We start from the raw sequence: 25,046 nt of genomic DNA, 5'->3' as shown, positions 1-25,046 counted from the left end.
AAACTTACTTACAGTGACTCCCCACATACTGTAATATGTATCACTCATTTTGTCAATATTATTAACCTTCCAGAGAAACTTATTGAATTATTACAAAGAGACAAACCACTTTGCTACAGTTTTAATAAAATCACTGATTTCTGTGCATTACAAAATTAAAAGCTAACATTAGTTAACGAAGCATCAATTGTACAATTGTAGTACTTCCCTTTGCAACAGCAGAGGTGTACGAGTAAGGGCTTTCAACTCTTAACTATAACAAAAACCAAAATGTGAAGCAGAATGCAGTCTGAAAGTGACATAAGATGCACTCTATCTGATATAACATTAAATATGATCTTTCAAAATTCTAGGTTTATATATGAGGCACCCAGTTCCAAAAACCATTATTTACATTTTTTTGCAAAATCATATTATGAACAAAATCTAATATGTTGCTTCAGAAGAATCAATCCATACATTTATTTCGTTCCTAAACCCGCTATTCACCACCATTTTTACTTTTCAAAAACGTGTCCAGTTCCAAAATCCATTATATGCATGACCATCATAGTTCCAAAAACCGTTATTATTGTATACAAGTTGTGAAGCGATAAGCTGTTACAGTTCCAGAATCCGTCATATTCAACCTTGTTCTTACAAAACAAGACGTAATGACTTAATAATAATAAATTTCCACTGTATATGCGCTTGTATCCTACAGCTGGATAGTTGTTAACTTATGAGTTATTACACAAAATTTATTAGCATCCTACAGCAAGTTATAACAAATAGTTTTAATGGTTTAAGTTAGAGTTTGGTGCGCACGTCGTTACATTCCATTCTTACGTTAAACATTTTTAATTGTTTATGAGTGAATCTAATATTAAATATTAAATAACTATTTCAGTGATAAAAAAAGGTGATAATCGTTTTTCGCAGTTTTCTCAAAAAGAGCAAAATGCAATAAGTCGGATTTTTTAACTGGACGCCTCAATTTAAAAGATTCAATGTTGTTACCACTAGAAGTTCCTACTGAATTTATAGTTAAGTATTAAAATATATAATTTATTTTGGGTGGCATAACCAAAAGTTTTACTAATCTGGATCGCGGCTCAAAAAATTTAAGAAACTCTTATGTAGATATCCACAAATGGATTGAAATAAGGAATGCTAAATGTTTTCACCTGAAAAATAGGCTTGCTTCTTTTCTATTCAAGTATTGTTCCTATGTAGAATCATATCCAGAATCATTTTTGGAATACTTGGGTTCTTTGCTGTCGAGTGTATGACAATAAATAAATATGTCTTTAAAAATGGCAATGACTAAGTGCCTGGCCACAAGGCGCGATTCCCATCACGATTTACGCTCGAGAACCAGAAATGGCTTTCGTCCAGAAACAGCGTAGTTTGCGCACAAGCACAACAACTCAATGGTGTTAGTCGGTTTCTATGAGATTTTGTATTTCGCCATTACTTCCAATATCCATTCTTGGCACTTTACAATCTAGGTGACATAATTTATTTTGGAGCAGCAATAAAAAATCTCGCATTCGAGCGCCAAGCGGTTGTAATTCATTTTGTAATGGCTGTAAACGCTGTGATTATCCAGAGTCTGGCGTTTATAGGCGATTGCTGCACGACAGTCGTCACGCACGAGCGCTTGTGGACAGCTGAATTGTGTTATATGTACCTGGAGAACACGCGACTTGTTACTCCCTCGCCAAAACGCGCCTTGTGGGCAGGCTCTAACCCATAGACTGTTTGACTGTTGTTAAAGTTCTAAACCGTATTATAAAAGTGATTGTATACTGGCCACAGTTAATGAACTGCATTTTGCAGCCCATATCTACCCCCAAACACAGAGGACAAGCCTAATGATAATCCAATCATTTTTTTTTTGTATATTTTCAGGGTATATAATATATAGTAAACTTTTAACCAAATACAGACTATATTACATTAAATATTTTTTTGATTCACCGTATATATTTGGTAAATAATGTTTTTCTCAAAAGAGTTAGATCACCGTCAACAAAAAAAATGTTGTCCTAATGAAAATTTGTAATCGGTGATAAGATTGACAGATTCGTTACAAATCAAAATTATTTCTCACAAACTCTTTGAAGATATGTCTAAGCACATGAATGAGTAAACTATATTAATCAATTGTTCGCACGTAAATGGTTTCTTTGGAGCACCGTTGGCGTATTGCTAAGGAAAAAGGAGCGAAGAGAATGTGTGATTATTTTCTAACGCCTCCGCCGTCGTCTTGAACACGTTAAGTACATGGGAGAAGATTTTCGGATCGTAGACTGAACGTGCCGTGTTGCTGAGATCAAACGGTTCTGTAAACAAATATATGACAACTATAAATGTATCCCATATCAGATGATATGTCAACGAGTTACTGCACGAGATAATCAAATCAACAGAAAATCGGTAAAATCGGAAAAAGGCAAAATAAATGGATATGTCATATTAAATTAAGTTATACACACCTTCCACACAAAGCAACTTCCACTGATGGGGTTCATTCTTGCGAGCAGCTCTGCATTCTTCCAAATCAAGACGTGAACCCGTGCGAACCGATACCACATGTTTCGTATAACTGTAAAAGTAATAATGTCACAGAACAGATTAATAAGATAGAAATGTAAAAGCCATCAAGCAGGATACTTCATGACGGTCAGACCATAAAATTCAATTGAAATAAAGCGCGCCGACTGTCCCCAAATATTGAAAGAGCATTACATTTACGTGACAAATTGTAATGCATATTATTATGATTTAGACGTAACTATTGAAAATAATATATTCTTTAACATATCGACCCCTGAAAATAACATGGTTCCATCCAACACTGACATAGTTTTGAAATAATGAGCTCCAAAGATTCAAACTGTTATAATTGATCCAACAATCATCATTATTTATGTTTGATTCTTTAAATAATATGATAAATGTACATGTCAAAGTATAATTTATGCATTATTTAGAATGAATTAATGTTTTAAATATGAAATCCATGAATTTGATAAAATCAGTAGGAACTTTGTTACGCAAAAAGGTGATTTCAGATAAGTAAACAAGGTTTTATCTGCAGATGAAATCCACAAAAAACCATTTTTATATGAACCATAAAAAGTTTTCTTATTCAAAAAATTCAATAAGTAATATTTAATAATACGAGGGTTGTTTGTAAAATAAGGTCTCTAAGGCGCTGGAGTAGCGAGAAACGCTTTAACGCAAGATCCGGCAACACTCGCGTGTAGCTTGGTTCCCCGACTACAAATCCCCACAAGTACGAGCTGCCTACGACACTTAGTCTTGGTTTGGTAGCCGTTCGCAATGGAGCTTCTACTTGCCACTACCGCCAGGTGTGAGTTACGTTCTGTTATTCATTTTTTGTGTGATAAGGACACTACACCTATAGAAATTTATCGACGGTTATGTGAGTATACGGACAACAGTGTATGGACATCAAAAACGTGCGAAAATGGTGTGGAGTTTAAAAACGGACGTACAAACGACCATGATGAACGGCTATCGGTTTATCGGAGAAGGTAATGCTTGAAGATCGACGGGTGATGATTCGGGAGCTGTGCAAATTGATCCCTGATGTCAGTAATACTATTGACAAGATTTTGACAGAACATTTGCATTATCACAAGGTGTGTGTAAGGTGGATCCTCAAAATGCTCACCCAAGATCACTAACGGCAACGAGTTGAAGTGCAACAACCGACCTCATCAACCAATCTGGATGGGATAACATCACACACCCCTCCTACAGCCCGGACCAAGCACCAAGTGATTATCATCTCTTTCCTGCAAGTCACATCTGGGTGGGACAAATTTCAGGACCGACGAGGAGTTGAAAGAAGAGGTTGTACGCTACCTGCATGCCGCGGCGGGAGAGTTCTATGACACGGGTATACGAAAAATACTACACCGCATGCACAAATTCATCGATCGCAACGGAGACTATGTAGAAAAATAGTAGAATGTCCAGGCTTTCCAACAATGTATAATTCATTTCAAATAAACGTGTTTTTCTTTGTGAAAAAAAATTGGAGACCTTATTTTACAGACAACCCTAGTATATACCTGTTTATATAATTTATGCAATGCTCCATACACCATGTCTTCCAAAGGCATATAGATTTACATATCTCTATACTGTTCTTTTTTTGTTCAGATACATTATTCCCAGCTGGATTACATCGCAGATGAGATGGTTGAATCATTATTGATTTGGGATTTTCTAAATCATTTGAAGGAACTTTACGTTTGGGTTTATCTTTGAATCGTAAATTTTTGATATTCATGATATGATTGTTGAAATCGGTTTTGTATCTCACTTCATGTCATACTTGACTACATTTAAGTGATGAAACTTGTCGAAAGGTATCGAATTTAACATTTAGACATTTCGCAGCAGTGACACAAGTAAAACTAAAATCATCAGAATTTATTTGCAAAATTCTGAGAGAATTTCTTTTATTTTCTGACTTTAGTAGCCTCGTGCGACTTATTGAATAACATTCAGTTTTTTGACACCGCCTTCTCAATAACACTATGAGCACTGTCAACTTATTGAATACATGAATGTCCCGGTACCGAATATTTTATGGTGATCGATTTTCATATAAGAAATTTAAAACTGCTGTGTAAGCACGAATTTATATTTTGTGGAATTCATGAATCACTCTAAGTTATTAATTCTGCAAAATTATACTCTACCAACTTAATTATTAAATTCATTATAAGGATTATCAAAATTTTCTTACAAGTACTCACTAAGTCATTTCCAGAATGACCGAACACCTGGACATTCCATAAAGCACAATAATTAATTGTTTTGGGAACCGAGTAGTGTGCAGTTAAATTATACATAGTTAGTTTCCTTTTATAATAAAATTAACTTACTCCTGGTATACCATTTTTTAAGTCGAAACAAAGGACAGATAAATAATTTTTTCTATCCCTCCCCTTTCATATATTATAGCTATCTTATTTTTTATGTGATCATCATATTTTCTACTTAATTCTTTGGATAAAATAATATTACGATCCTTTGCTACTAGTCAGATGGAACCTTGTCATATGAACTAAAGTGTGAAGTTAGCACAATCTCGTTTTTAATAAAGAGTAACAAGGTTCCATGTACAGTTGAAACCTTGTTTCGCTATTCTTTTTAAATAATTGTTGCAGTTGGAACTTTGTGCAATCTCTATCTCCGTATTTAAAAGCTAGATGGCATTGTATGTAAGAACAAAATAAAGTATACTGTATTTGGAACCGTTTCCTCCAAAAAAGTACATTTGCATAAAAATGTTGGATGGAACCTCAGGGGTCGATATGTTTAAGTTTAGCCCATATTTTTCCGCACTCGAGATCAGTAATCTGTTATAAAACACCCAGTAGAGTAAGCCAGTTCCCATTAATTTTGTGTTCCATGGATAAGCTAAATGCAAAATCGAGAGCATCAGATGTTTCTTTTCCTAAATAGAACGAACATGCTATTGGTGATTGACACGAACAAAAACGCCGACCTTCAGTTAGTGTTTATGGCAGAGTATGGTTTAACGACATAACTATACAAATCTAGCCTTGTAGTCAATTCTACTTCTCGATAGCCGTGCGACAATCTCACGACAAGGTACAAACAGAATATATAAGTCCCATGGTCCTAAACTATGGAAGAAGCAGAGAAGAAATGGTCGAAAAAGACCATGAACAGGTAACCAGTAGCGTAATCGTTTAGTATTAGGAAGTAAAATGTATGTTGTTAACCTTTTCTTTGTAAAATGTAATAAAATTTTACGTAAAAAATTTCGCCTCGGAGAATCGAGACTGTTCAAGTGTAATTGGAACGCTGTGACCGCAGACCTCGAAATGACACGCCATGAAATTTCAAATCGATCTATTTCGGAAATAATTCCCGGGAAATCTCCATTAAACTTAGAAAATAAGTTATGGGAGAGATTGTTTACGTAAAATTAAGCAGGTACATGCTTCAATAACTTTTATAGCTATAATGGAAGTGTATGAAAATTGGAAAAGAAAATTGAATATTTATAAATTTATATACTGTATAATTGTAAATAAAGAATTTTAATACTAATTTTATCAATACAAGATAGGAGTTAACTACCGTTATAAAAATATTGTAAACGCGTATCTATATCTATAGACGCGTAATTATAATTATAGATTTTGTTAATGCTATAACTTGCTGACTATAATAAATATTGTAAAAGTAACAATTGGAAAAACTTGAGATTCTGGTATAGATGGGTTTCTACCCATAAACAATAATAAATCTTAATTGCCTCCTAAGTAATAAAAGAATCAAATACTGCGACTAAAAACACAAACTGGCGCGTGACCTTGAACCTTAACTGAATTCTATTCGACTAGAATTTACGGCCCGGCTGTGTTGAGTTGCCAGATAAAAATAGATTCAAGTTTACGTTTAGATTACTATGGAAAAGCCACTATTAAGGACGAAATAAATTTGTAGTCGCTTGTAAATAACATCTTGTTAGGATTAAGCATTTATATATTTAAGTTGAAATGTTAAGTATAATATTATAGTATTTTCACGTAATAATGTTCGTCCGAAAGGTAAATATCGAATGAAACGTTTTCTGCGGCTCCAAATAGTTTTATTAAAACTTAGTAAAATTCTATTGGCCTAAAAAGGCCAAGAGTGGTGGAAAGGACTAGTACGTGGGTGTCAACCTTTCATTTTGACATTTTAAATTTAAAGACTGCCATTCCCTTATTTAGTACACGAGTACCTATTCTGATACCTCGTTGGAAAGCTAAAAACTTTCCCCTTCGTTTGAACACGAAAAATCATATAAAATCAACTATTTTGCTGACGTCACCGTAACTACGTATTTAAAGGACATGTTCTAGAGGGTGCTTAAAACACCCCTATTAAGTCTTAATTTTGCGGAAATAAAGTAGAGTAAATTTAACCCGATTTAATTAGAAGATATCTCTATTAGAAAGTTACCAGGAACGGGAGATATACGTAAATTTATCCCGTGAGAGAAAGATATACATCTGCTATCCCTTACGGACTGTTTCCTGTTAAACCTCCATCCCGAGGGTATAAAAGGTGACATCCTTTTTCCGTAAAATCATTAGTTTCTACACTTCTCACCAGCGATCTCCTACTAAGCAGCAGTCCTTCCGCGGATACGAGACACGGTTCTCAGTAACATTCGTGAAATTTACCTACGATAAGTCCCCATCGACGGGCAAAAAGTAACGCGAATATCTCGTATCTGCCGGTCGTGACGTGTGCCGCAAAACGTAGCGCGAATAACACGTATCTGTCGGTAGTGACGTCGGCCGCTAAAACATAGCTCGAATACCACGTATCTGTCGATAGTAACGCGCTCGCGGAGTAATTTCATTTTTCATTACTCATCATACGAGGTGACGTAATCGGGATAAATTACGTGATCGGATTTGTTTTATAAAAACAAATTAATAAACTCAGTTTGTAATAATAAATTTTACAAATCTTTTTTTCGGAATTATAAAATAAATTTTTGAAACTTTATTTAGTAAACATAATCATAAAATAAATTTTAGTAAACAAATTTATAAACATAAAAACAAATTTTAGTAAATAAATTTGTAAACATTAAGTAAACCTTTTGTAAACAAGTCTGTAAACACAAATAAATATTTGTAAATACACTGTGAACATAAATAAACTTTATAACAACAATAAAATAATTCTATTCTTTTATAAACCTAATACTGTGTGACCAAAGAATAATTTATATTTTCTTTCTTATGGGAAAATATTTCTTGAATTAAAAATATCCAAAGAATATCTGCGTATACATTCTCTGAATTAGGTGTGACTTTTCGGGAATTTGTGAAAGATTTCACAGAGATCCTATAGTGAACAAATAAATAGTTTGCTGATACTTTAATGAGATTTAATTACGGGAACAATGACAGTTAATCTTATTGTGTGACCGTGAACTCTAGTACCTGAATAAATTCGGCACCACACCAGCTGAGAGTTTTATTCGGGAATTCAAAAGTTGTGATACTACAAAGGAGATCCACCTCTCCTAATTCATCACTAGTCTCCTCAGTGACGGCCCGGTAGCATTATTGAGCTAGCCGTGAGCCGGGTCATGTCATTATGGCGCCCAAATGCGTGCGGCATCTTCAGGTTGCGAAAACCTGAACGATCCTACAACTAAGATCTACTAAAAGATTTTAAAAACAATATATTGTGAAGTGTATCAATGAATTGTGGTTACCTGAGAGGTTTTAAGAACCTTATACCGGAGCTACAAGAGCGATCTACCTCAACTTTATAAATGTGAGTACAATGAAATAAAGTGTAACTCGCATTAACGAGGAACCAGTGATGAATACTTTTGAAAAATATAATTTGGAGAAGAATATATACGTAAAGGCAACTATATATAGAATACTTTTCTTGATTTACTTGGAAAAGGAAAGAATAAATAAAATAAATACTTTTGGTAATTTATTAGAGTCAGATACCGACATTAAGCAAAAGTATGTCGATGAGACTATCCAAAGGATCTCTCTGACCCTTTTAAGCCATAAAGAAAGTATAAAAATAAATTGTGTTACTCACCGTAACAGAAATAATAGAATTAAGAATAAAATGCACAATAAAAATTTCGTGTGAATTTTTAAGCTTTTTTCTAATATAAAGTTGAGTACCATACAAGTATAGGTACAAGGACCCAGACAAAGAAAAAATTTTTTGAAAAAAATAAATTTATACTACTTTGTATATTAAAATCTCGATAATTATCATAACTACCGTGACGTCATGGGTATAGGTACATGAAGGCCTGTACCTATTACAATATAAGATTTTAAACGGAGAAGATTGGACGCTTGTAACAGGAGTTGCAAGCCTTCAGGGTTATCAGCGACAAGCAGCGCATGCCCTCAAAATACTTTAAACGTCGATTGCGGACGAACGGGTGGTCGTAGGAAGCTGAAAACCGGCGCAATCGATAGCTGAATTTTTATATGAATTTACGGTCGAAGGTCCGCTTCTTCCAACTCCAGGGGACGGAGGAATTCGAAGAAATTATGCCGAACCCTGTTCCGGGTCCGAGTGTAGAAGAAGACTTCATATTGGAAGAAGGCTTGCAAAACGCGCAAGTATTCCCCGAAGAGGATTCATTTTTGCAAGTAAGCACGTCGGATCCCAAACAAAAAATGGCACCACCAGAACCAGCCGTGTGTACCCCGTGCCATGTTAAGCCGGAACTCCATTCCACCTATGAGGGTAGCCCAAAGCAGAGCGTTGAACTTTTTCTCCGACGCTGCAGAGAATATTGCGAAGCTGTGAAGTACCCAGCTGAGAATTGGACAGAGTTGGCTATGCGTCAGCTCAGAGGAGAGGCCAAGACTTGGGCCAAGAATATTGACACATCGGACAGTTGGCGGTCGTTTAGTAACGACCTGAAAGAGCACTTCGAATCACCTTCAAGGCGTCGTGCTCAACGAACGGAGCTCGAACATAAAGAGCAAGGACCTCAAGAGGGAGCTTATGGTTTCCTCCTGAAGAAGATGGAGTTAGCCGAGGTACTCCTTCCAGAGATGAAGTCGGAAACCCTGGCTTCGACCTTTTATGACCTACTCACTGTGAGCGATCAGATAAGGGTTAATCAAGAGAAATGGAAGACGATGGACGAGCTGCTTGAAGTAGCTCATACACTTCGACCATTGAAATCGGCATTGGCTTCCGTGCCATCTCCAGCAAATGCCGTCAAGGCGAATAATGAAAAGAGGCCCGCTCAGCAAAATACTTGGCGCGAGAAGCCGCGTTCGGTACAAGAGACTAACGCGAAATCTGATAAGACCACGGAGGCTGTTGATAAAAGGCCTCCACGGCAATCAGACCAGCAAAACGATTCAGAAAGACCTGCGTACCGCCCACGTCCTCGCGTTGAAGAGCGAGGCAGTGCCAGACAAAGGCGTTGTCAACATTGTCCTGGCTTCCATGAAAACAAGGATTGCCCAGACAGGCAAGCAGCTCAGCAGACCAGAAAGGAGCCATGAAGACGGCTCGCGGACCGGGTTGATCGTCGATGGCTCCAAGACGACGAACACTGGCGGACCGCCGAAGAGAAGACTCAAGAAGGTGACACGAACGTTCCTCGAACGCCGTTCAGCCGAGTTCTAGCTAGTGACATAGACGCTCTTCTGGCGAATAGGGTTAACTGTGAAAGTGAACTGAAGGACACCCTTCCGGTGAAATCATTTAACCCTAAGGTTCACTGTGAGGTCGAAGCTGGCCCCAGTAACCAAGTTAATCTTTGTACAGGTCCTCTTGTAAAGGATAGCAGCGTAAGACCGGAGAATTATCGCAAACGCGATATTAATAATTCTGCTAGTAAAATAGTAGAAAATCTTAATAAAAAGAATAGCGGTAAGACGTTGTCCAATGTTGAGACTTCGCGAGCTAATAATTCTTTTACCGGCGGCGAAATAGAATATAAAAAGTTTTTAGATAAATTAGAATTAGGAAGTTATGAAATAAATGTTGGCAACAAGGAAGAAGGTTATCAAGATAAGCAGTTAAAGACAGCTAGCGGTGGATGCGGCGAAGGCGTAAGCAGTGGCGCTCTTGGTGTGCTGAGAACATCGGCAAACGTAAGTAACTGTAGTCTCGTCGATACTGACGACAGATCTCTTGTAACAAATAATCTAACGAATTATTGTGCTTCCGCTAACCATTTGTGTAAAAATATTAATAGTACTAATTATACTAAAGCCGAAGCTGGCAGTTTACTTGATATTAATAGCGATGTATGTAGTTTAGATAGTCGATCGTCGTTACAATCGAGCAACGAAACTTTAGGAAGGGACTCACCTTTTAAATTAGCGAACAGACCCCACGAGGCTGACGTTAAGAATATTATTAGGAAGAGTCGAACTAATCGTCGACTACAAAACATTAATACCTTCGGTAAATTAAGGCGAAATAAACTTAATGAAGAAGAGCTCATAGCATTAGATGACTATAATCGTTATCTTAAGCAAAAATCAAGTAAATGTAAGTCCTTTAGTATTAAGATTATTAAAAATAAGTTACGTAAGCTTAATAAGATTAATTTTGATAGCGTTAAGTTTGAACTAAGAAATATGAACTTAATGTACAAAGATAAAGCTAGATATAGTGACGAAAGAGTTGTTGTGTATGATCATCGTCTCAAAGGCGGTGATATACTCAATGACGGAGGACAAGAGTTATGGGACTCAGCTACGGTTGCCCATAACCAACAAAGCAAAATATCTACGGATTTTCTCGGTTCTGTAAATATTTTAGATCCTAGGGACAGGTGTAGTCGGGGACAGAATTTTGCGGCGTGTCAAAAGACACTACCATCTGTAACGACTGCAGACCGTCCAAATAGCGTAGTCAGAAGTACGTGGACAATTGTAGGTAGTACGTTGGATGCGCCGGGTGAAGAGAAATTGCCAACTACTGCAATTGCACGTAATAAAAATAGTTTACCTCATAAAGATTTAAATATTATACTTGATAAAAATGTTAGTGTTAAAAGTGTTTTAAATACTAGTGTTAAATTGATATATATGAGTATGATAAGCGTGATATACATATCAGTGCTAAGTGTAATATATTTTAAATTAATAGCGGGAAGAGTGTTGCTAGTTAAGGCATGGGGAAGCGCATGGCTTCCACGCTAAGTCCTTTACTAGTATTCGGAGCTGCGGTGCGAAATAGTTTGAGAAGAATCTGGCTAATGAAAGAGCAGACGACCCGGTGGTATCACCTACGCCGCTTTCCAAAGCTACCAGCGACAGAGACGAGGGAGTGCACGCCCTGTCAGAACGTCGTATGGATGCGCAGGAATGTGCGCGGGAAGAACTACTGGCGAGTTCAGGAACAGATTCCGAACTTAGCGGTGGAGGAGCTGAAGTGGAAAGAATTGTTGACTCGACAATATCTAATGAAGAGAGGATCCTTGGCGAGAGGCTGGATGCGTTGGACGCAGTCTTACAAGACGCCCCCATCAAGATAGCGCCCCCCAAGAGAGAATTTAGGAGAGTGGGACGGTTGGGAGGGCGGCGCCCTGCGAGGACCAACTTCCCAACGCCCTGGAGCAAAGATCAAGGTACTACCTTTGGCGAGTGGCGGGATGCGTTGGACGCTGTCTTACGAGACGCCCCCATCCGGAATGCGCCCCCCAAACGTCAGTATCAGCGTATAGGCCGATCAGGTAAGCGTCGCTCAAAGCGATCGCTACCGCCATCGCCTGTAAGCTAAGTCTCTAACTAAACCGAGCTATAAGTCTTCGAGAGGAGCGATAAAGAAATAAGTCTATTATCGAAGCGAGCGATAAGACTTCGAGAGGAGCGATAAAGAAATAAGTCTCTGATCGAAGCGAAAAACAAGTCTTTTCTCGAAGCGAAAGAGAAATAAGTCTTCGGGGAGAGCGAAACGAAGAACGTGTTGCTAATTAAGGCGTGGGGAAGTCCGTGACTTTCACGCTAAGTCCTTATTAGTATTCGGAGCTGCGAAACAAACAAGTCTTCGAGAGGAGCGATAAAGAAATAAGTCTATTATCGGAGCAAACCACAAGTCTTCGAGAGGAGCGATAAAGAAATAAGTCTATTATCGGAGCAAACCACAAGTCTTCGAGAGGAGCGATAAAGAAATAAGTCTATTATCGAAGCAAACCACAAGTCTTCGAGAGGAGCGATAAAGAAATAAGTCTATTATCGAAGCAAACAACAAGTCTTCGAGAGGAGCGATAAAGAAATAAGTCTATTATCGGAGCAAACCACAAGTCTTCGAGAGGAGCGATAAAGAAATAAGTCTATTATCGGAGCAAACAACAAGTCTTCGAGAGGAGCGATAAAGAAATAAGTCTATTATCGAAGCAAACGAGTCTTTTCTCGAAGCGAGAAAGAAATAAGTCTTCGGGGAGAGCAAAACGAAGAAAGTGTTGCTAATTAGGGCATGGGGAAGTCCTTGGCTTCCACGCTAAGCCCCTAATAGTATTCGGAGCTGCGAAATGAAGACGTGTTGCTAATCTAGGCGTGGGGAAGTTCGTAACTTTCACGCTAAGTCCTTATTAGTATTCGGAGCTGCGAAATGAAGAGAGCGTTGCTAATTTAGGCGTGGGGAAGTTCGTAACTTTCACGCTAAGTCCTTATTAGTATTCGGAGCTGCGAAAAATAATTCTCTTGATTGGGATTGATTTCAAATTCTTGTAGAATGTAATATATAGCTAGGAGTATTGAGCGTTAGATTGAATAGGTTTAAATGACCCTATGTAATTTAATGTTAAAGGTATTGTCAGGGGAGTCTCCCTGGCATATCATGGTACTATGCCGTATTTTCTAGTAAGCGGGAACGTGATTCGCGACGGGAAGTCGAACTCTACTTCTGTCCATGGGTCGTAAAGGGAGCGTCTCCGTGAGTCCTCTTCCTTGCGGTTGTCCCTCGGCAGGAAAAGCAGTAGTCGTCCCATACAGCACTCACCGTCCTCAAAATAAAATTTTTAACTTCAGAATTATTGAATTATATAATTTTCTTTTATTAATTAGAATTTTAAGACCTGAATCTGGGCGAATATTAATTATAAAAAGTAAAAGAAAAACTTTGTGTGCATGCGCAGATTTTGTGTATTTTATTTTGAATATGCTTTACTGTTGCTTTATCGCTTTGCATATTACTGAGTCCTGAGGTGTGGCAATGGTGAATTGAGACTAGACATATACAGTTATGTCTTTATTAAGGGTGGGCATTTGACACGAACAAAAACGCCGACCTTCAGTTAGTGTTTATGGCAGAGTATGGTTTAACGACATAACTATACAAATCTAGCCTTGTAGTCAATTCTACTTCTCGATAGCCGTGCGACAATCTCACGACAAGGTACAAACAGAATATATAAGTCCCATGGTCCTAAACTATGGAAGAAGCAGAGAAGAAATGGTCGAAAAAGACCATGAACAGGTAACCAGTAGCGTAATCGTTTAGTATTAGGAAGTAAAATGTATGTTGTTAACCTTTTCTTTGTAAAATGTAATAAAATTTTACGTAAAAAATTTCGCCTCGGAGAATCGAGACTGTTCAAGTGTAATTGGAACGCTGTGACCGCAGACCTCGAAATGACACGCCATGAAATTTCAAATCGATCTATTTCGGAAATAATTCCCGGGAAATCTCCATTAAACTTAGAAAATAAGTTATGGGAGAGATTGTTTACGTAAAATTAAGCAGGTACATGCTTCAATAACTTTTATAGCTATAATGGAAGTGTATGAAAATTGGAAAAGAAAATTGAATATTTATAAATTTATATACTGTATAATTGTAAATAAAGAATTTTAATACTAATTTTATCAATACAAGATAGGAGTTAACTACCGTTATAAAAATATTGTAAACGCGTATCTATATCTATAGACGCGTAATTATAATTATAGATTTTGTTAATGCTATAACTTGCTGACTATAATAAATATTGTAAAAGTAACAATTGGAAAAACTTGAGATTCTGGTATAGATGGGTTTCTACCCATAAACAATAATAAATCTTAATTGCCTCCTAAGTAATAAAAGAATCAAATACTGCGACTAAAAACACAAACTGGCGCGTGACCTTGAACCTTAACTGAATTCTGTTCGACTAGAATTTACGGCCCGGCTGTGTTGAGTTGCCAGATAAAAATAGATTCAAGTTTACGTTTAGATTACTATGGAAAAGCCACTATTAAGGACGAAATAAATTTGTAGTCGCTTGTAAATAACATCTTGTTAGGATTAAGCATTTATATATTTAAGTTGAAATGTTAAGTATAATATTATAGTATTTTCACGTAATAATGTTCGTCCGAAAGGTAAATATCGAATGAAACGTTTTCTGCGGCTCCAAATAGTTTTATTAAAACTTAGTAAAATTCTATTGGCCTAAAAAGGCCAAGAGTGGTGGAAAGGACTAGTACGTGGGTGTCAACCTTTCATTTTGACATTTTAAATTTAAAGACTGCCATTCCCTTATTTAGTACACGAGTACCTATTCTGATACCTCGTTGGAAAGCTAAAAACTTTCCCCTTCGTTTGAACACGAAAAATCATATAAAATCAACTATTTTGCTGACGTCACCGTAACTACGTATTTAAAGGACATGTTCTAGAGGGTGCTTAAAACACCCCTATTAAGTCTTAATTTTGCGGAAATAAAGTAGAGTAAATTTAACCCGATTTAATTAGAAGATATCTCTATTAGAAAGTTACCAGGAACGGGAGATATACGTAAATTTATCCCGTGAGAGAAAGATATACATCTGCTATCCCTTACGGACTGTTTCCTGTTAAACCTCCATCCCGAGGGTATAAAAGGTGACATCCTTTTTCCGTAAAATCATTAGTTTCTACACTTCTCACCAGCGATCTCCTACTAAGCAGCAGTCCTTCCGCGGATACGAGACACGGTTCTCAGTAACATTCGTGAAATTTACCTACGATAAGTCCCCATCGACGGGCAAAAAGTAACGCGAATATCTCGTATCTGCCGGTCGTGACGTGTGCCGCAAAACGTAGCGCGAATAACACGTATCTGTCGGTAGTGACGTCGGCCGCTAAAACATAGCTCGAATACCACGTATCTGTCGATAGTAACGCGCTCGCGGAGTAATTTCATTTTTCATTACTCATCATACGAGGTGACGTAATCGGGATAAATTACGTGATCGGATTTGTTTTATAAAAACAAATTAATAAACTCAGTTTGTAATAATAAATTTTACAAATCTTTTTTTCGGAATTATAAAATAAATTTTTGAAACTTTATTTAGTAAACATAATCATAAAATAAATTTTAGTAAACAAATTTATAAACATAAAAACAAATTTTAGTAAATAAATTTGTAAACATTAAGTAAACCTTTTGTAAACAAGTCTGTAAACACAAATAAATATTTGTAAATACACTGTGAACATAAATAAACTTTATAACAACAATAAAATAATTCTATTCTTTTATAAACCTAATACTGTGTGACCAAAGAATAATTTATATTTTCTTTCTTATGGGAAAATATTTCTTGAATTAAAAATATCCAAAGAATATCTGCGTATACATTCTCTGAATTAGGTGTGACTTTTCGGGAATTTGTGAAAGATTTCACAGAGATCCTATAGTGAACAAATAAATAGTTTGCTGATACTTTAATGAGATTTAATTACGGGAACAATGACAGTTAATCTTATTGTGTGACCGTGAACTCTAGTACCTGAATAAATTCGGCACCACACCAGCTGAGAGTTTTATTCGGGAATTCAAAAGTTGTGATACTACAAAGGAGATCCACCTCTCCTAATTCATCACTAGTCTCCTCAGTGACGGCCCGGTAGCATTATTGAGCTAGCCGTGAGCCGGGTCATGTCATGATGCTAATTGGGAATGTCTATATTCAGCCGATTTGCTATACCCCGTAATCAATATGCGAGTTTAACAGACTGTTTATAAATTGTTAAATTAGGGTATTTAGCAAACAAAGTAATAACCTTTATAATATGTATCCCTAGGATATAATTAAATAAACGGATAGAACATGGTCATATATGTCGAGTCAGAAAATAACATACTGCTGGTTGGATTCTTTAATTTAATCATTAGATTTAGTAACCACTGCCTTAGTTGAGCTTATATCACCGTGGGTCTCGAGTTCGAATCCCGGGTTTGGAAATTTCCCATGTTATTTATTTCAATGTGTGTTCGGACCTAAAGTACCTATGTACTTAATAGGTTGAAAAGTGGCTATCATCTATGTCTTGTAAAACAAAAAATCTGTTGAGAAATCACTTCATGTGGCGGCCGAGATCCGTATCGGACTCTAGAGGCAATTACAAAAATCATTTTTTTTTCACATTATATTCAGGCTCCGTCTATATAGAGAAAGTTTTCGTGCATCCATTGTTATATTTCATTATTATAAAGGTTTTAAAATGTTTGAATTAATAAATTAACTTACTCAAAATCAGTGTAGTATTTGAAAAATCCTAACAATAGTTCGCCAAGCGTTTGCTCATTCTTAGTGTTGTAAATGGGCATCTGTTCCATCAAGTCTATGTGGTGTATATCCAAGTTATTGTTGAATTTATTAGGCCAATCTTCTTGAAGGCAGGGCAACAGTGACGGAGTCGTTCCACCTGTAGCATGGGCAACTGATTAAGATGACATTGAAAGAGTAATATAGTCGTATATTATCAGTCGTGACTATTGTTTCTTTCATCGGATTACTAGAAATCACTACATATATAAATAGTTTCATGAATTTTAGCAAATATTTAGATTTAGAATTAACTGTGTATTAATGGAGTTTTACTGTAATGTAAACAGAATACAGATTGTGTTTCCTAGAAGCTACAGCTTGAGAACTGCATACGATAGAAGGGCCATATGTCCGCCACATGGCCTAATATTTTTTTAAGTGAGCAGAGTGTGGGATATCTAACAAAAAAAATACTTTAAGATATTAATACATTGGCCGCTAAAGACGCGCCCGGCACGTAACGATTAGGTGGCCATTCGATATAATTAGCATGCTATTTATATGTGGTAATTAAAAAGTAATTATCTAGTCAGCAGTCAATGTCACCCGTAAAGCATCGATAACAATAATCGAAACAGTTTACAAATTATTTCTCCAACGGTAGAAGCATCAGCACAGTCAATTTAGTGGAAAATTTCAGCAAAGTAGACCTGAGCCCCCGTCCTTGAGTTACGACTGCCAGCTGCTGTTTACTGACCATCACATAAGGAGTCGAACTCCCGTCTCATCTACCTACCCACAACTCCACGATTGATGATATTGACAACCAACTCCCAACAACTTATAATATCTATGTGTGACCATCCGTATTATTAATTTTCAATCACCTCATATGGTAATTATTGCAAATTCAAGGTGAAAACTGTCATGGGGACATGTGTCATCATCTACTATTTGGCCGCAAACTCTTTTCAATGCATTGATTAGCCGCAGGCATGCTGTCTCCTTTTACAACATTTGAATAAATACTTACACTGTAAATAATGTATAACCATCAAGACGAGCGAGTAGCTGGAAACTGTCATGGCCTTCGCATCATTTATGTTGTGATGTTGCGCCCACTGTTTTACTGTCAGAACCAGGGGACGGACACGCCAATCCACTGGAAGAAAAATTCAATTTAGGAACATGTACAATACATTGTTAAAGAAATATGACTACAGGCAACCCACTTTTGTAATAACCCCAGCGAGTGTGAATTTGTTATATCGTATAAATTTTTAATATTATTTTTTTTGTCCCGCACTTAGTTTGACACGTGCCACATGCCAAGAATTGTTATACTGAGTAGACTGACACACGTACAATCAGATTATTTGACAATTATTGATAATTTTTACATAATACGTCCAGACAGGCCAACCAGGGTAAACTATTTAGATTGTCAATTTTTCTTTCTTTCTTTCTAAGTTATATTACTTTTATGTATGATATATTGTATTTTGTTTTTAATTCTTGTATAGTTAATTAAAAAGACATTTTCATATTTTAAGTTGTTTTGTTTTTCAAATAACGTTGACCAAGAAATTTTGCTTAACGCGACCATGTCCCAAACATATCCCCCACAATCAATGCGGGGGGTTATCTGTACATACCTATACTCAAAACTTAACATAAATAATATGCATATCAAGCAGTAAGAATGAGATATTTGCCAAACACATTAACATCATAAAAAATTGCTTGTCTTTTGAATTATTTAGTATTTTCTATTATTATGTGTTATGCCGGTCTTCGGCCAGTGAAATGATTACTGAGAGCTTGTTCACTGATTGGAATGGCGAACTTGATCAGCCGTATGCGAAAGGGCCCATTCCTTCTCACATAGTTAATACACATAGTAAATTTATGATGGTGTGAAATGACTCACATTGGGAGTAACAGTAGAGGAGATGCGTGTTTCTAATGCCAACCACATTATTGCAGTTGAGGTCTACTTCGAAGGAATAACGATTGTCCTTGAACTTAAGTATGGGCACCTTCGCCTTTATCAATTGGGCATCGCTAAATTCATCATCTGTGAAACAAAATAATATTATACAACATTTATAAATACACAAACTGACGTCAAGTATGTATTTATTTTTAATTTTATTGCATTTATATTCAATACAAACAATTAAATTAAATTAAATTAAAAAAATTAAAAATAACAAAAATTAAGAATACAAACTTCAAAACACAAATATTCGGAAAAATCTTAGCACCAATAAAAAAAACTTAAGCCCAGTAGATATTATGAAATATGTATTTGCAAAAGAGAGACTTGGATTGATAGCTTAATTGTTAAGAGCCATATTATGTCCGCAAGTGAACGATGTATAGTTAAATCTACGCATAGCCATACATAAGAGGGCTGATACGTTATGTAGGTGATTTCGGGGCGCATAGCACATAACGAGTGGTTTTCCTATTGTCGAAATATAAGTGACAGGTGCCAAATAAATGTCAGAAATTAAGTAAATATATTATTGAATGTTGTTTACTCATTTTGTACAAATGAAAATTGTATCGTGTACCGATTATCGAACACCGACCAAAAAAGACAACTGGAATGAATAATTTGCATGCATTTAGTATGCAGATACAAGATTTGTGAATAATAAACCTGAAGAGGGTGTCGCCAGTTCATTAGTAAATTAAAAGAATTCCAGGGATACTGTATTCATTGTGTGTGCATTTATTCAAATAAACTTGATAAATAAGCATTACATCATTTAAATGTTTTAAAAATTTACAGAGCATCAAAATTGTAGCACTTTCAAATATCAGAAGTGATGTTATTTATTGTTTTGTCAACAATGTAACGAGTTCATAATTAGTGCCTTAAGATATTTCCTAATAGGTGTGTTTCTGGTGTTATTCCAAGTTGTGTAAATCAAACAGCTAATATAAAATAAAAATTCCGCAATTATTCAGAAAGCATAAATTATTTAAAATATTACATATGTGTATAGAAACTTACGACGCGATTTAATAAAACGAAGAGTGCTATCTAAATGAAACATTGTTTGAGATCGGCTATCTAGAGAATCCACCGTTTTGACAACGAGGCATAGGTCCATGTCCGAACTGTTGGCTCCAAACCCAGATATCGTGGATCCAACCAAATATAGACCGTGGCGAGGGAACATGTTCTGTAAGCAATGCAGTAGATAATGATATGTAGGTTTTGCAGGAAAAATAAAAATTGTATTTATTACGAGAATGAAACAGAATGAAACTCACTTTGATTGCAATATATAAAAATTTCCATAGCATCATCTTATTTTTGAACGTCTCTTCCGATTGCTGCATTCTTATGAATTTGTGCCAAATATCACTGGAAAGTTTGTCCCATTTCGAGCCTGAAATTGTTAAAAATTCCATATATAATCATTTGAGACTGACAACTCTCGACGTGTGGTGGCTTGTAGAATTAATAGCTCGCAATACATACGACACTAACGCCAAGGTGACGCTTCAAGTTATAGTTGTGAGTCCATAGGACAGTTCTTGGTTGATACATTTAGGCCCTCCTCCCACGTGAATACTCAAAAAAGACGAGACTGAAACTCCAGTATTAAAATCTCCTTAAGAGCAAAAGCCAAACTTAAAAGCAAAAGCCAAGCAAACCAAAAGCAACTTAAACCGAGGAGACGCAACATACTAGTCACCAGTCTCTCAGTCGCCAGTCAGCCATTAACTCATTTAGTGCTGACACCGCGACTGGCATGTTTGAGTTAGTTGGCCATTAGATATAATTAACATATTTAAATGTGGTAATTAAATATTAATTACAAGGTCAGCAGTGATTGTGTTTTAAATAGTGGTACCAATATCAGTAGATTTGATGAAAAATTATATTTTCTTATCAAAAATTAAAAATAACAAGATGATAACAAGCCAAGACGTCAAAAGTTAAAGATGGGCGAACCGGTTTTTAGTTTCCGCATGAGAGGATGACCTTACACTGACTGACTTTAAATAAAAAAAAAATATTTAAATATGAGAATTTGGCAAACTAATGCAATTATCATGTATAGTTGGAATCAATGTAGGTATATTAATTATTAAATTGTACATAATGAAATTATAACATGAGAAAACATTCATGAAATTATTGACATGTATTCGTAACTAATATTTGTTTGGATATAACTAGAGCCGCACTTTGTTAAAATAAGAAAGATTCAGAAGTTTCTATGCAAAAATAATATTGGATTCAAAAAGAATACAATACATTAAGTTTATTCTGAAATTTTTCAGGTAAGAGCAATTTACCATCCACGGGAAGTAGGTACAACACATTGATCATGGTCAAAATGTATTTTTTTATTCTTTTCGCTTATTATAAACATTTACATCCGTCCAACAGTCAGTCGTCGCCACTATTGTTTGTATTGGTGATAGGTAAGATGTAAATGTAAAACAAACAAGTGTAATGACTTTCACGCACACCTTTCGTTCTTACACATGCAATGTTGTCAACTCTGGGAATATTAATTTTCATATATTTACTAATAAAGCCATGCCGAAAATGTAAGTATTTGTAATACAAAAAGTTAGTATTTATCTCTCAATTAAAGAGTCACAAAATTATAACAACGACATGAAAAGATAAAACATACCTGTATTGAGATTAGATGGACTATTGGTAACGAACAAGCGATGAAATTTCATCAAAAATCTGTCAGGTGCAATAGTGGAGACGGGGTGAACATTATAGGAGATGGGTTGGTGCCAGCCCAGCGGGTTTGATTTCGGTCCACGGGGAGAGTTACGGCTTCCATTGTAATGCGTCTTATTACGGAACGACGGGGGATAACCTGTAATTGAAGCATGTTCTAATTACATAGGCTGTACCACTCTCTCGACTTTCATTTAAGTACACTTATCATCAAAATGGGTCTTTGCCAAGGCCTGAACAAAATTGAACCATAAGTGGAGTGAGTAAGCATTCGGCACGCTTATATCTCCGCTCTATGCGTTAGAGTAAGATAGAATTCCTTCAGTTGAATTTTAAAAATATGAAAACGTCGCCGGAAAAAATTGATTTGGCTGATTACATGTTAAAAACTGCGAGCATGTGCTGAAATTTACTGTTTTTGTGTTAAATATAAAGTTAGTGGTAATTATTTTTAGTTATTTTAATATAATAAAGTATGTTGTGTTTAAATTTGGTGGTCGTACTAAGAAGCAACACGGTGGTATAACGTTTCATAGTTAAGTTGATAATAATTAAATCGTTGTTCTACTGTGCGTTATATGCTAGAAATGCGGCTTCATTTTGCTTAAAAATAGGCCCTCTCTATGTATCATTACACTGAGCTCTTTGCTATAACAGCCATTTTTAATTGTGGTGTAGTATCGATTTAGAGCCCAATATAGCCAAAAAAATGGCCATTTTAACAAATAGTGTCTTAAATAAGGGCAAGTACTTTATAACTAAAATTTGGAGAGATCGTGACACAGCGAATAATCACGCTAGTTCAAATTGATTGTGATGAAGAAGTGTATATTTTTAATATATTGCGAACCTAATACTACAAGTTTTAGTGTTTATTTTTGATAAAAAACCTAACAATGACGTTGTACTCTAAGCTGCCTCATTGTTACTTTTGTTTCTCCAAAAATAAATACTTAAAACCTTGCAGTTCTGCACTCGCGATATAGAGAATTATGGTGTCATATTAAGAAACACGGAGCAATGCTTTCATGATTTTTGCACAAGGGTCCAATATTTTTGGCCATCCTACTGTTGAGTATCAAAGCTTCACATACCTCTTCCGTCATATGAGCGGTTTATGTTGGAGCGGCTGGAGTCGTCTGAGTCGTATTCCAAAAAGCCTGCAGAATTATGATGCGGATGGAAGCTCCTTAGATTTCTTCTGGGGACCCAATAATTTGAATTCCTTATATTTTGATTTCTCGGCACGTAAGCGGGAGCACTCATGTCTTTCATGTGTAAGAATTCATCTGAATACGTGACTCGCCTGTCCGCTACCCTGCTTCCGTCCCCGTAGAATATAATATCTTGTCCGGGCATATGCGAATTATTATTCAACTGCACGTATAACTGAGGAACGTACGAGGTGTGATACATAACAACAACTGTTTTCGTTCAAATCGCTATTTAGTGTGACCGACCTATTTTAGTCTATAAACCTAAATAAACAAAAAAACATAGCACAGTGGCCCAAACCAATAAAACTTACTCTACAATGAATGTAAAAAAACAGCTTTCCTTTACAAAATCGTCAACGCACACAGTCTTTCAACATTAATTTGACAATCGACAAAGGACCGCTGGCACAATAGTTTTATTTCATAAATGGGCTCTTGATTTATTAATGGCCATTTGTATACTGTCAAAACAGATTTTCCAAGTTAATTAAACGAATATGATTCACAAAATATATCGTTTTCAAAGCAAATAATCAATCTTACTTCAAGCTTAACGTTTAATAATGTAACCTATTCCTATTCTACAACACTGATAGGTAACAAATTGAATTATCACTTTACAGAGGTGACAGCACTTATAAAAAAAGACTAGACGTGAGTGTAAAATTCGTGATTCCATGTAACTTGGTGGGACGATATTTGTATTTAATTATCGTAAAATGGATTATTCTTCATGAAAGGAATCATGCAAGACAAAAAATATGAATTTCGAACGACATTAAATAAGTATTGCCACTTTCGTCGATAACGACCATAGACATGTCAAAAACATTGTTACCAGCATCCACAAAATCATAGCAAAGCACACAAATCTCTGATCATAACGTCATCATAACATACCTAGGTAGGTACTAACATATCGCTCATCCCTTACACACCAGCAAAAGTCCCTTAAATAACCAAGTGGTACCATAGGTATTCCACTCCGCTAATTGACTTAGGTCAAGAGCCGCTTTTTAGGCCTACAAAGCCTTATTTCCGACTTCCCATTTAAGATGGGAAGTCCATGGGCATGTCAGTACCTAGTTCGTATTATGAAAGGAGTTTTACCTACCAATAAAACTCTTATTATTCACGTTGACTTTGAAGTCCTTGAGATAGGGTTTGCTCTTCCTTCTTCGCGTGAGGTGTTATTCTATTAATTTAATTTCCTTTTTCTTGTCGTTGGTCATTCCTCCCTTTTTATTAACTGGTCATACCCGCGCGTCCCTTTTTATTTAGGGAGTTTGGGACTCCTTTGTCTTCATTATAATATGGCTCATGGAACCAACTAGAAGTTACCTGGACTTCAAAGTAAACATGAATAATAAGAGTTTTATTGGTAGGTAAAATTCCTTTCATTATTCGAATTTGACTTGGAAGTCCTTGAGATATCTGTTTGTTATCACCTGGTGTTGGGTATGCCAAATTCCTGTATGTGACAATGATTCATTGACGAGGTATAGACCATCGTGGTGTTCAATGTATAGGGTTGGATAGAGAAGTTAATAATTGGTCGTTTTCTCCTTCTGATGGTGGTGTGTCCATCGTTCTCTGGTAGTTGTCATGAAATGTCGACTCACTACGCCAGTTACCTCTCTTTAAGATATCATCTATTGGGTAGGTATATTTACAGTTTAAGAAAGCAACCACTGAGCGGACACTACCTGGTGGTTCTTGTACCCCTGCTTCCAACAGTACTGACCTTATCCAATTCCCTATAACTGTCCTGGTGGCTGGTTTTGGTGGTCCTCTTGAAGATATAAATAATTCCGAAATATCCCCACCTTCCTCTCTCCTTGGGTTTGACATGCAGAGGAGTTTCCGTAACCAGAATACTGGGTCGATGTTCTGACACTTGGAAGCGCTTAGCTTCCATTCCGATTAACGATGCTTGGCGGTATCTGTCTTTGCGCCAAACATTGGCCATACAATTATATGGTCACCTTTATCCACTAATCCATTGTCTACTAACTATTACTGAGTAGTGTGAGGTCATGAACCCTTCGT

The 25,046-nt window shown here is 36.2% G+C and overlaps 1 protein-coding gene across 4 annotated transcripts; it reads right to left on the bottom strand.

The window, feature by feature from the left end:
• Nucleotides 1-1,880: 1,880 nt before the first annotated feature.
• LOC147072819 (poly(A) RNA polymerase gld-2 homolog A-like) lies at nt 1,881-23,777 on the bottom strand. 4 transcript variants are annotated; one of them, XM_085945794.1, is made up of 10 exons: nt 23,541-23,777; nt 22,875-23,258; nt 21,722-21,919; nt 20,340-20,458; nt 20,077-20,248; nt 18,982-19,128; nt 18,085-18,213; nt 17,031-17,208; nt 2,481-2,590; nt 1,881-2,327 (listed from the first exon to the last, which is right to left on the bottom strand). In XM_085945794.1, exons 2-10 carry the CDS (start codon nt 23,194-23,196, stop codon nt 2,194-2,196), a joined length of 1,509 nt encoding a protein of 502 aa, XP_085801920.1. In that variant the 5' UTR covers nt 23,197-23,258; nt 23,541-23,777; the 3' UTR covers nt 1,881-2,193. The 4 variants fall into 4 exon arrangements, with proteins under 4 accessions (XP_085801920.1, XP_085801921.1, XP_085801922.1 ...); XM_085945795.1 differs by having other exon boundaries at nt 22,875-23,169; XM_085945796.1 differs by having other exon boundaries at nt 23,619-23,774.
• Between the last annotated feature and the right edge of the window lie 1,269 nt (nt 23,778-25,046).

Source organism: Rhyacophila brunnea, unplaced genomic scaffold (genome assembly GCF_057557595.1).
Source record: "Rhyacophila brunnea isolate RB1 unplaced genomic scaffold, BYU_Rbru_1.0 scaffold_19, whole genome shotgun sequence".
Taxonomy (NCBI): Eukaryota; Metazoa; Arthropoda; class Insecta; order Trichoptera; family Rhyacophilidae; genus Rhyacophila; species Rhyacophila brunnea.
Note: the sequence above shows the minus strand (reverse complement) of the source record. Positions and strands in the feature narration are given on the sequence as shown.